The sequence below is a fragment of the Ictidomys tridecemlineatus genome, chromosome 2, assembly GCF_052094955.1.
Source record: "Ictidomys tridecemlineatus isolate mIctTri1 chromosome 2, mIctTri1.hap1, whole genome shotgun sequence".
NCBI lineage: Eukaryota > Metazoa > Chordata > Mammalia > Rodentia > Sciuridae > Ictidomys > Ictidomys tridecemlineatus.
This window is the reverse complement of record NC_135478.1, coordinates 10429152-10442139: the sequence shown is the minus strand read 5'-3', so window position 1 is coordinate 10442139 and position 12988 is coordinate 10429152. Positions and strand designations below refer to the sequence as shown.

Here is a 12988-nt window from a genome sequence, read left to right as displayed (position 1 = left end):
GCCTAGGCCGCCGATATTCCTCTCTCTTCACACCGCGTTCAACTTCGCCGGCGCCCAACTTCCGCTCCCCTCCGGCAAATCCCTAACCAAGCTTTCCTCTATTCCCGCCCCCCGCAGCCAACCGAGCCAATCAGCTCCCCAAAACCTGCTTTATGCTCCCTCCCACTCTCCTTTGCCAATCACCGCGAGCGCGAGAACCGCCCTTCCCGCCTTCTTTAGCGAGCGCCGCGCGCCACCGCTTGGCGGTTGGCAGCTCTGCTCTGCACTGACTGCGTCTTCCGGAAAGGCGGGGCGAAGGGCGGGCCACTCTACGCTGGTGCGGGAACCCTCGGGATTGGCCGAGAGAAGTTCCGCTCTCTGACTCCACCCACCCCTGCGCTTGACAGCCGAATCCCAAACACTAGGGATTGGTTCCCGGCGGAGACTCTTAGAAGTCTAGAGTTGGTCCCGCCTCCCTAGCCCGACGCGAAGAGGGAGCTTCTCTCATTGGTGCGGGGAGTCTGGGCGCGCGCCGTCCCGCGCTCCAGAATTGGCTGACGGTGTGCTCGCGCCGCCGGGGAGCGTTGACGCTGATTGGCCGGAGGGTGGGGCCGGCTATTTGAAGGCAGCGCGCGGACGGGGTGCTCTCTTCAGTCGGCGGAGAGGGGCGGCAGGAGCGGTGGCTTGTGACTCTGCTGACTGCCTCCCGTCTACCACCTCCCCCCCGCCCCCGCTCAAACCGGACGCAGACGCGAGCTCCGCTGCAGCCGCAGCCGCGGCCCGGCGAGGTGATGGCCAAGGTGTCGGTACTGAACGTGGCGGTGCTGGAGAACCCAAGCCCTTTCCACAGCCCCTTCCGGTTCGAGATCAGCTTCGAGTGCAATGAGGCCTTGGCGGACGGTGAGGCTGGGCCTTGCGGAGACCCCCACTCCCCATCCCTGGGCCGACCCCGACCTCCCGTGAAGAGCCGCCCTAATGGCCAACCCGATCGCCCCTTGATCCCCCCGCCCCTACAGCCAGCCCCACCTCGCCTGGGAGACCACCCCCCCACCCCCACGAATTCTCACCTCCCGGTGACCACCTCTTACCCCATTGTCCACCCCCGCCACAGTTACCCCTCATGTGGAGACCTCATCTCCCACCCCACCCCGTGGCGCTCCTCCCAGGCACCAATCCGTTGTCTCCGTGGGGACCCCAGCCTCCATTTGTTAATCCGGAGACACTCAGCCACCCCATCATCCCTATGGAAGACCCCATTTCACCCGCCCCGGTTTTCTCTTAGAGACCTCCCCTCCCGTCCTCTCCCCTGTGATGAGACACTCACCTCCCTTTTTCCCAATGGAGACTCCAACTCCTAGTCCTCCTCTCACCCAACTCCCTCACTTTTTCCCCAAGTGAGACCCTCCCCTCTTGTCACCTCTTTTTTCCTGTGAAGACCCCTCTGTCCCATGGCAAGACCTTGTTCATCCCAGAGATTCCTTATCCAACCTGCTAATATTTATAAACAACTCCACCTCTTTCCCCAGATAAGTACTGCTTGTTGTCTACCCCAGTGTATATAACCCAGTGCATATACCCAAGAACTAGGCTTTTCTCGTTAGTCTGGTCCTATCCCCCATACCCAAGCTTCTCCTGAGGAGGGATGATGGGGTCTCTAACTCCAGTCTTTTAATGCCTTGGTCTCCCCAGCTTGGGTGCTTTCTGGGCTCCTCTCTACCTATGGGCTTGGATGAACACACACAAATCTGAAGGGTGGCATAGCCAGGCAGGCAGGCATTAGGCAGGAATTAGCCAGTTCCCAGAGGTTTCCCCCCAGGTTCCAGCTGACTTACTGCAACCAATTCTTCATAGTTTTTGATGGTCTGACCTAGTCTGGGCAGTGGGTGGACTGGACCAAGCCAATGTGATTTAGCTTCAAACAGTCAGCTGGCAGGTCACACCCTTTTGTGCATCTTTCCCAAGGTGCTTTCACAGAATGACTTATTCATCTATGCCACATAAAGGTGGACATGGTTCTCATCTCACAGATGAGAAGAAAGGAGCCACAAAGAGCAAAAGATCTTTGAAATAGAGGTCTATGCACATCCAAAATCTAAGGTCACCTAGGGAGCCTTGGCACCACTATAAGGCAAGTCCTGCTTTCAGGGGGAAGTACTCCATTAGACCATCTCACTACTGGTGGCTAAAGAGGTAGCAGGTGAGGAGGTGGAGATCTGTGAAGTTGCAGTGTGCTAACTAGCACCTCTCTGTGGCAGGTGGTTGGTTTGTCAGAAAAACTGAGCACTTGGATTAACTTGGAGCTGGTATAGTAAAATGTGTGTGCCCTTGGGTAGGCCAGTTGGTAAGCTTCTCCCTGGTTTCTTTCACTCCTTTTTAAATTAAGGAGTCTGCTTGTGACTAACTATAGAATAAGCCCAGTTAAATCCTTTCTGGAACAAGGCAGGGTGTAAATAAATAAATAAAGTGTAGAATGACACTGTGGAGTAAGATTTAATTTAAAAGCCAGGAGGAGATGTAAGGAGCTAATAGGTTAAGGGATTCACAGTTCCCAGATGGCAGGAGATCAGGTTTCAATCAGCCTGTTTGTGCTTCTTGCTTTTAAAATTGGTTGCATGGTCATTACATAGTACTTTTATTCCTTATTTATAGAATCAGAGCAGGGAAGGCTACAGTCAACCTGCTGATCATTTTTTAATAGGAACAGTGACTTCAAGTCTCCCAGTCTGTTTGTAGATGTGTTGACATTAGAGCTTGCTGTGAGTTCTGAGTCCAGATTCTTTCTCTCTGTTCAATCCTGGAAAAGGAAGAAAACATTCATTTCTGGGAGGGGGGTACTGAGAATCAAATCCAGGGTGCTCTACTAGACACTGAGTTATATCCCCAGTTCTTTTTATTTTGAGACAGGGCCTTGCTTAGTTGCCGAGGCTGACCTAAAACTTGTGATCCTCCTGCCTCAGTCTCCTGAATCACTGGAATTACAAGTGTGCACCACTTTTCTTTCTTCTTCTTTTTTTTTTTTTTTTTTTGGTGTTAGGGAATTGGACCCAGGGCCACATGCATATTAAATATTAAGCACATGCTCTATGGCTGAACTGTATCACCAACCCAACACTGCCTATTTTAGAGGTGAGGCATAAGTAAAAATGACCATAAAATTTCTTGCCAAATCAAGACTCAAAAGACATAATAATATGAGGTGTTATTACTAATTAAACTTGGGCAAGAAAGCTTTTCCTGAGAACTTCCAGGTGGGAATCCAGACTCTCTAGTTCCAGCTCTCCATGACTGACCTACTGGCTTGTTTTTTTCCTCCTCACAGTCTTCTTTCTGTGAAGTATAGAGAACCCATTTCTTTCCTTCCTTTCAGTGCTGTTAACTGAACTCTTAAAAAAACCTCATCCCCAGTTGGGGAAGGTGGCACAGAACACCCAGTGAATCAAGAGGATTGTGAGTTCCAAGTCAAACTTTGCAGCTTAGCAAGACCCTGTTTCAAAAAGTGAAAAAATGACTGGGGATGTGACTCAGTGGTAGAATACCCCTGGGTTCAATCCTCAGTACTGCAGAAAACCCTCCAGCTCCTAGTCAGGTGATTCTCATTTCCTAAGAGCTCTAAGCCTCTTATGCTCTCCTCTCAACATCTGGAAATGGATGGCTTCAAGGCATATGTCTATGTTTAATACATTAGGTATGCTTTGTCCCCCTTTTGAGAAATTCAATAGGCATTAGCTGAATAAGTCATAGAAACCAGATGTTCTGACCCAGAGCTTATACTCTGTGGTAAGACATAGTTTCATCTGTGTGATTAGGAACAAAGACAAAATGATGAACAGAAAAAGGTTCTACTAGATAACATTTAAAAAAGAAATAAAGCCAGGTATGATGACACATACGTGTAATCCCAGATACTCTGGAGACTGAGGCAGGAGAATCACAAATTTGAGGCCAGCCTGGGCAACTTAGTGAGCCCTGTTTCAAAATAAAAAGTGGGGAGGTAGTTCAGTAGTAGAGTGCTTGCCTATCATGTGTGAGGCCCTGGGTTTAATCCCCGGCACCACAAAAGAAAAAAGTAAGAAAGAGAGTCTCCAACTGGTTTAGCCACAGTCATTTTTTCCATATTGTTGTTTATATTGTCAACACTGGTTTTTGTCTTCATACATAGAGGAGGTGTATCTTGTGCAGTAGTCAGCTCGAAAAGCTAGAACATTGAGACAAAAGGTAATCCTGCAAAGTTACCCTTCAGCATTGTTCTGAAGCTTAGGTATACATGATACATGTCTGTGGTTTTATTCTATATTTTAATAAGTATAAGTTGATGTTACGTGAGGAATTCATATCCCATATCTAATTCTGAAGAGAGTTTATGTAATCTTCCCTAAGGGTTGGTTCTAGGACCCACTCAGGTACCAAAATCCACAAATGCTCAAGTCTTTTACATAAAATAGTGTAATATTTGCATAGAACATCCTCCATATACTTTAAATAATCTCTAAAGGATTTATAATACCTAATACGTTATACATAATATGGAAATAACTGTTATGCTGTATTGTTTAGGGAACCCATAACAAGAAAGAACAGTCTGTATATATTCAATACAAACGTTTTTGTGGTGCTGGGGATGGAACCCAGGGTCTCATGAATATTATTAGGCAAGTGCTCTACCACTGAGCTATACTTTCCATTTGTGGTTGGTTGAATCCATGAATGGTGAGGGCTAGTTGTATTCAGAAATGAAGTCCGTTAAGTATGCCCCTCCTTAAATCACAACAGTGAAGGTAAGACAGTTCCATTCAGAGCCTCTCATGTCAGTCATCTCCTATCTTCCATAGATGGTTTTATCAGCACATCTCACTTAGGAGTTGGTATTTCTCTGTGGCCTTCAGTTCATTCTCCTGTTTCTCTCTGGCTTGTGTCATTTGCCTCTGGCCCACCATACATTCTTTAGATCGGCTTCCACTTTTTTTTTTTTTTTGGTACTGGGGATTGAACTCAGGGGCACTCGACCACTGAGCCACATCCCCAACCCTTATTTTGTATTTTATTTAGAGACAGGGTCTTACTGAGTTGTTTATTGCCTTGTTTTTTGCTGACTCTGGCTTTGAACTTATGATCCTCCTGTCTCAGCCTCCCAAGCCGCTGGGATTACAGGCGTGGGGTACCTGATCTGGCAGCATCCACGCATTCTTTGTTTAGGTTTTGCTAACACATATTGATTTGGACTCAACATCAAGTACCTTCAGTGCGTTGGAGGCTTCTCTATTTCAGGCTCCTTTTTGCCTAATCCTTGCCCCAGCACATTAAATAAATGCATACATATATGTGACTCCACTAGTAATGAGGAAAAGCTTGAAAAAAACAAAATAAGGGGCTGGGGCTGTAACTCAGTGGTAGAGCACTCGTCAACATGTATGAGGCACTGGGTTCGATCCTCAGCACCACATAAAAATAAATAAAATAAAGGTGTTGTGTCCATCTACAACTAAAAAAAAAATAAAATAAAAAATAAAAGAAGCCAAAATAATAGTGTTAGAGTGAGAGAGCACTAGCTTGTTTTTCTGTCCTTATAACAAATTTTTATTCCATTCATACCGCTACTCAACAAAATTAAATCCTGGGGATGGAGTTCAATGGTAGAGTACTTGCCTGCATGTGCAAGGTCCTGGGCTCAATCCTCAGCACTGCAGAAAGTAAATAAATATAAGTCCATAAGCTTAACTTCCTCCCTGCAAATAATAAGAGGCTGGCCTTTGAACCCCAGGAAGCCAAATGGTCACCCATATTACACAGACCTAGGGTTCCTGAGTAGAAGGGACTGGGTGAAACTGCAAAGGGACAGGAAGTGGGTGTATCGAGGAAGGAGTTGGGGCTCAAGTGACAAATCTCTGTAGTCATGGCTTCCAAAGTTGGATGTTTGTGTGATGCTGGACCAAGGGACAGGGCAGCTTCCTGTGAAAATCACAGCTTGTGAAACTTCCCCCAGCTGCTGGAGCTGTGGGTTGTGTAATTTCAAAGAACCTAAAATAAGTTTCACGTCTCCTGCCAAGCTTCCCTGTACTAGCATGACCTTGCCCCTGGTACACTTGGACCTCCTGCAAAAGGCAATGGTCACTAGGACTTGATTGACAGGCAGGGTCTCCTTAAGTGTTTTTTCTTTAAACTCTTCTGATCATACTTGGGCATCCCCCTACAAGATGGGATGCAGAGAGTTAGGAGTGGAGGTTAATCCTGTGATGCCACATTTACTGACTGAACCCTGTCACCCAAATATCCATAGTAGGCATGACTTGATGCCCAGTCTGGAAGACCTGTAGATGGGCTGGCTCCCCTAGCAGCTTCACCTTGCCCCTCCTGCCTCTTGGCTGTCCTGCCAGATTGGAATCTGCTGCCCTGTCCCAGTTGTCGAGGGATCCACTCTGTTCAGTGGCACCGGTCCCTGTGTGTGAAAGAGGATGCTGCTTCCTATCTCAGCACCCAGTGGGCAGGGCCCTGAAATGGCCCAGCTCCCTGCTATTCCCTTCTCAGCACGCCTGGGTCATGTGGCTCTTAATTCAGCCTCTGCCATACGGGTTCACTCGCAGGCTCTAAGAGACCCAAGTTCCCCCCAAGGTCCAAAGTCAAGGTCATCTGGCAAAGCTAGACCCACAGGAGAAATGTCCCCACTGGAAGTAGAGCTTCAGTCTGTCCCAGCATTCAGTACCGTAGTACCTGCACTTAGTACCCAGTGTATACCAGTTCTTAGAATCTTTGAATATGTAAGAATCTTTCCAAAACTAACATGAGAAGACCCTTTTCCTGCCTTCTTGTTGTTGAGCTATATCAGTTCCTTAACCCTTGTTCCCGCCATGTCCTTGTAGACCTGGAATGGAAGATCATTTATGTTGGCTCAGCTGAGAGTGAGGAGTTTGATCAGATCCTAGACTCGGTACTGGTTGGCCCTGTTCCCGCAGGAAGACACATGTTTGTCTTTCAGGTAAGAAAGATAACAGCTTAGCCCTTGACTTTTCGAGACATGGCGGTAGGGGGTGCACTGATGGAACCCAAGGCCCTACACATTAGGCAGGCACTCAACCACTAAGGTCTGCCCTCAGTTTAGAAACATCTTTTACCTACCTGAAAGCACACAGTGTGATTCAGCAGTCAGAAGGTCACATCCAAATCCTCACTCAGCTCTTAGAATCTGTCTGACCTCTCGGATGTCCTACAGACAACTCCTTCCTACCCACCTGTGTGTCTCACTTGTTGCCATGAGCCACCAATTTATAGTCAGTTCTTTTTATTCACAGCAGTCATGAATAAAGTCACCAGGAATGCTAAATTAGTGAAACCCTAAGGGAAATACAGACTGAGGTTCAAATTGCATTTCATCAACTTGTCAATGTGTAACCTTGTTTCATGTGTTTTTGTTTTATCATACCTTATTTAATATATATTGTTGATTCGTTAATATGTAACCAAACACTATTATAACTCATGTCTGAGTGACATTTAATACAAATTATCTTCATAAGACCTTCTTACACCCTAGGAGGCAGTTCAACACTGTATTTCAGGGTCCCACCCCCCTGGTATTAGGGATTAACTGCAGGGCCCTGTGCGTCCCCAGCTCTTTTTTTAAAAATTTAAGACAGGATCACAGCCTCAAACTTGTGATCCTCCTGCCTAAGCCTCCCAAGTAGCTGGATTACAAGAATGCATCACTATGCTCACTTTGGGGGTCATTTTAAAACAGCAAACTCACACACAAAAATATGCAGAAAACATGGCACCAAAAGGGCTTCCATAAGGCTGGGGATATAACTCAGTGGTAGAATGCCTGCCTAGCATGCATGAAGTTCAGTCTACTGCAAAATAAGGGCCCTCATTCTCAGTAAGAGAACTAAAACAAGAAAGCAAGAGTGTTATCTCATTTGGCCTCAGGTTGGAACATGGACATTGGGTGACCAGTTTTTACCTGTTCTGTGTGTATCTGCAAATGACTGAAAGCACCACAAATGTTGGTTTTGGGGTTACAAATAACTTAACAAGTAGGCAAATTAGCAAATACAGAGTCTGTGAATATGAGGATGAATGGTAACTCCCAAGTAGCCCTCTAATACAGCATCACCTAACTTGTCAGCCATGCAGATTCTAAGTTCTCCATATGATTCTTAGGAACACTAACGTTTGAGAATCCATTCACTTACCTCCTTTTCAGCTATTACCCCCTAATCCAAACTGCCACATCCCTTAACCCTCTCACACACCTCTACTAAATCAACCAACAAACTCATCTGTTCTACCCCAAACCAGGGCCAGCTTCTTGGGCATGTGTCCTGGGCAGTTGCACAGGGATCCGTGCTTGTAATGTTCTGTCCCCATCTGAAACTTGAATAGTTTTTGTGTAAGGAGCCCCTCTTTTTTCCTTTGCACCAGGTATAGCCCATCCTGTCCACAGCAGCATACCCCGAATCTGTGTGCTCCTATCCTCCATAGCTGGGTCTAAGCCTGCTGCCTTTCTCTCTCAAGATGACTCCAGCCTGGCCTCCCTGCTTCTAGTACAGCCCTCTACCTATTCCACATCCCACACCACCAGCCTTCTGTTCAAACCCAATGTATGATGTTGCCCTTACCTCTTGCTGAACAGTGCTCTTTTCCAGGCTCCCCGTTGGCCCAGCAGGCACTGGGTGGCCTGGTGTCTTCTGATCTCCTGCCACTCTTCCCTGGCTCATCACTTTCCTTCTGGGCACCCCTTTCTCTCCTTATTACAGTCACTGTTGTTTAAATTGGTTTATGTTTGCAGTGCTGGGGATGGAAACCAGGTCCTCATGCAGGCGAGGCAAGTGCTCTACCACTGAGCTACATCCCTATCCCACAGTCATCAATTCATAGTCATTTCTATGATCAGTTCTGTCTAATCCCATTCTAGTGAAAGCCCCTAAGGGCAGAGCGCTTACTTTTCTGCTCAGTAAATACAGGTCACTTGAGGGTTGGGTATATAACTCAGTCACAGAGTGCCTAACCTACATGAGTCCCTGGGTTTAGTCCTTACCACCACAAATAAAATAAATATAGGTCACTTGGGAATCTTCCTATTATGACTATGGAAGTACTAAGACACAGAATGTCTCCCTCAGGCTGATGCCCCCAACCCCTCCCTCATCCCTGAGACTGACGCTGTGGGCGTTACTGTTGTCCTCATCACCTGCACCTACCACGGACAGGAGTTCATCCGTGTGGGCTACTACGTCAACAATGAGTACCTCAACCCAGAGCTGCGGGAGAACCCACCCCTGAAGCCAGACTTTTCTCAGGTGGGGCCTCCACACTTCTTGCTGCAAGCACATCAGTTCTCTTGCACTGGAAGGGAGTTGAGCCATTAGAATTGGGAGCCAAAGTTCTCTTAGGTCTTTAAATTGTGCTTTGTTCTGCAGTGCTGAGTGGGGGGAGAGAGAAAGGTCTTTGCAGCTCAGAGGCATACCCTACAGAATTAGGACCAGATGGGTCCCACACGTAAGCACTAGTGTGCAGGTAGTCCCTGGAGTTTGACACAGGGTCACTGGAAGGGATGGAAGAAGTAAAGTCTGCTTCTTCTTCTTCTTCCTTTTTTTTTTTTTTTTTTTTTTAAGAGAGAGTGAGAGAGGGGAAAGAGAGAGAGAATTTTAAATATTTATTTCTTAGTTCTCGGCGGACACAACATCTTTGTTGGTATGTGGTGCTGAGGATCGAACCCGGGCCGCACGCATGCCAGGCGAGCGCGCTACCGCTTGAGCCACATCCCCAGCCCCAAAGTCTGCTTCTTCTTCTTCTTCTTCTAAGGCAGAAGTTTAGAGGGTGTCCTGGCTCTGTGGGAGGAATGAGGGGGCATGATGACAAGGATTGACATTCTTCTTCCTGCCCCCCAGCTCCAGCGGAATATCTTGGCCTCGAACCCCCGGGTGACTCGTTTCCACATCAACTGGGACAACAATGCAGACAGGCTGGAGACCATAGAGAACCAGGACCCTGTTCTGAGCTGTGGTCTTCCCCTCAGCTGCACCCCTGTCAAGGGCCTAGGCCTCCCTGGCTGTATCCCTGGCCTTCTCCCTGAGAACTCCATGGACTGCATCTAACTGTGGGAAGCCAGGCCCTGGCTGCACTCAGCCAGGACCACAGCCAGTCACCTGGCATACCTGGAGGGGGCCCCAGGCCTCCCAGAGAGTCGTGTGGGGTCATCTCAAGGATTTTGGAGCCCTCCAGGCCTGTCTAACTTGGCTCCGAAGAAAAAATGGGCACCAGGTCTCTTCCAGCCTCTGCCCAGAAGGATCATCTCACCTCCACCGCACAGGCCTATAAGAAGCAGGTACTTCGTTGTTCATTCTTACTGACTCGTGTTTTTCCTCTTCCACACACACTATAAATTCCACCTGCAGGCCATTGTGCCACTAGCTCCCATGAGTGCTTTTGACCCAAAGCTCTTCCTGCCTTGAGGCTCTGTCAATCCCTGGCAAGGCTGTGGCCCTGTTGGGCTAAGGGTGCTATCATTTCTCTCCCTCTCCAACATCTGAGCAGATCAGCTTTCTGGTGTCACAGGCAAGGAATCCTGGTTACGGGATTCAGATAACAATTTCTGTCCTTCTCCCGGGAGTATTTTTAGGTTTTTAAAACCCAGCAGCCCCTAGAAAACTCGTTTCCCACCAGTGTGATCATCAGGATGCTGAGGAACAATGGGTCTCTCTCTAAATCACAGCCACCTTCCTGTCATCTCCTAACCTGTCTGGCTTGTCTTGGAGGCTGCCCTAGGAGGCTGTGTGCATTGGAGGGCTTGCTGTCTGGCGCAGGGTTGCTCTGTAGACCTTCGCCCCTGGCTGCCTTGGTCTTCTCTCTGCTAAGACGAATGCTTTCATAGGCCACAGAGTGATTTTGGGCAAGGGAAACCTTCAGCACCCTGAAAACATTCCCTCCCTGACCTATGTCTCTGTCCCTCGCTGCTATGTGGATGCTGTTGTGATTACAGTTTGTATATTAAAGGGTTTTTATATTAAAAGTGTTTGGTTGCTCTAAAAATAAAAAGCACTTCATCTAGACTGCCTCTTCTGCTTTTGACTCAGGTGGGCTGGGGCAGCTTCATTTCCCTCCTCATGCGCTCTGATGGGGCCTCTTGTTCTGTCCTATGGGGTGGCTGGCCCTTCTCCCTTTGCTCAGTGTCCTAATGCCAGTCTTGGAGTTGTATCCCAGACTGAAGGTCCAGGAGGGGTTTTTCTTTGTCAAAACTTAAGCAAACCAGCTGTTCTGCACACAGGTCATAACCAGTGATTTTTCAGACTTAGATGTTGACTGGCAAAAAGAACAACATTGGGATCCAAGGATATACACACAGACCCATTTTTTAATTTAGCCCCACTGTAACTCCACAGCTCGAAGTGAAGCAGTTTGGTTGGTTAGCAATCGCCCTGTAATTCCCAGAAGAGCCCCTACTTTTCCCTCCCTGGACAGTGGTTGACCTGGGGACACGGGTGCAGTCAGCTGCTGGATAGAGTGCAGGTTGTGCAATGCTAAGCACGGCAGTGCATCAGCTTGTAGTTGGGACCAGCTGCACTGAGTCCGAAAGACCAGGCTCAAAGTCTGTGCTTAACTGGGCACAGTGGGGGCACCCTTAGAATCCCAGCAGCTTGGGAGGCTGAGCCAAAGGGATCCAAAACCAGCCTCAGCAAAAGCAAGGTACTAAGCAACTCAGTGAGACCCTGTCTCTAAATAAAATACAAAATGGGTCTCCCTGAGTTCCCTGGTACCCCTGCCCCTGTCAATAATAATAATAATAATGTCTGCTTAGCTCTTCCTGTTCCAGCGTCTGTTCCTCCCTCTGTTCCAGCCTCCCTCTGCTAAAGTGGTTCTCCACAGGGGCGGGGTCAATGATTTTGCCACACACCCCCTTTTATAGCAGAGTCTGGAGGTGGTTTTGGTTGCCGGCTAGCAGGAAGATGGAAGTGCTACTGACCTCTGGTGGGTGGCAGTTGGGGGGACTGCTGAACTTTACTGGGCCGCTGAGAAACCCGGCAGTCCTCAGGTAATGTGTATGTTAAGGAGCTGTGTCTTTTCTTTGCTCCTCTAGGGCAGGTTCCTTTTGCATTGTCCAGACAGGGATTAATTAAGAGCAGGGAATCACCCTCGCTATCTTCTGAGTCCTCATCTGTAAAATGGGCACGATGATCCCTGGTAGCGGTGTGATGCCAAGTCACGCACTAAACGAGCGAGGAGTCTTAACTACTAGCATCAGGCCAGGGTTGGGACCCAGCAAAGGAGTGGACACTGAGCGCCTCCTACAGCCTCTCACTCCTGAGGCCCAGCATCCCCCGAAGCTCCCGCAGTGGCTAGGGGAATCCTAGTAGGGAGCCCCGGCCTGGACCCCAAGCTGCGCAGTGCCAAGCCTTCTGAATGACGACGGTCGGCGGCCGGGCGACCCATGACCCGCGGCGCCGGCTGCGCCCCTCCCCCGCTGGCAGGTGGACAGCGGCTGCGCCGGGAGGGCAGTGGCGTCAACCCAGGCTGGCAGGCGGCCGCTGCCGCACTGGGCGGGGGCGGGGGACTGCGGCGCACACGGGGCCTGCCGGGCGCCCGCCGGGGCCGCCTCTCGGGCTTCGGAGCGCGGCGCGGCCACCCGCCAGCCTCAGCCGCCCCGCCCGGCCAGCCCGGGCCGCAGTCTGCGCCTCCGCCCCGCCCTCTCACCCCGGGATTGACACTGAACGTTCTGCCGGGGGCTTGCCTGACAGCGCGCCTCGGCCAATGCGCGGCCTCTCGGAGCGAGCCCCGGACCCCGGCCGGCGCCTGGGCAAATCACGGGCGCCTGCCCGCCCAGCTGAGACCTCAGGAGCCTGTGAATGGCCAGGCGTCCTCGGCGCGCGTCACCGGGCCAAGGAGCCTATGGCGGCGCGGGAGGGTGTCGGAGGGCCAATGGACAGCGCCGAGGCGCCGTCAGTCAGAAAGGCCTGGGCCAATGATCGGCGGGTTGCGGGGGCGTCACGGACGCAGCGGACTTGGACTGAGGATCCCGGGC

General features: G+C 49.6%; 1 protein-coding gene and 1 long non-coding RNA gene across 2 annotated transcripts; one reads left to right on the top strand and one right to left on the bottom strand.

Moving 5' to 3' along the window:
- Nucleotides 1-453: 453 nt before the first annotated feature.
- Nucleotides 454-11019, top strand: Asf1b (anti-silencing function 1B histone chaperone). The gene is made up of 4 exons (XM_005336244.5): nucleotides 454-879; nucleotides 6834-6949; nucleotides 9093-9269; nucleotides 9861-11019. Exons 1-4 carry the CDS (start codon nucleotides 771-773, stop codon nucleotides 10065-10067), a joined length of 609 nt encoding a protein of 202 aa, XP_005336301.1. The 5' UTR covers nucleotides 454-770; the 3' UTR covers nucleotides 10068-11019.
- Nucleotides 9611-12864, bottom strand: LOC144374477 (uncharacterized). The gene is made up of 2 exons (XR_013433858.1): nucleotides 11933-12864; nucleotides 9611-9800 (listed from the first exon to the last, which is right to left on the bottom strand). It is a non-coding gene; the product is annotated as an uncharacterized LOC144374477 (long non-coding RNA).
- Between the last annotated feature and the right edge of the window lie 124 nt (nucleotides 12865-12988).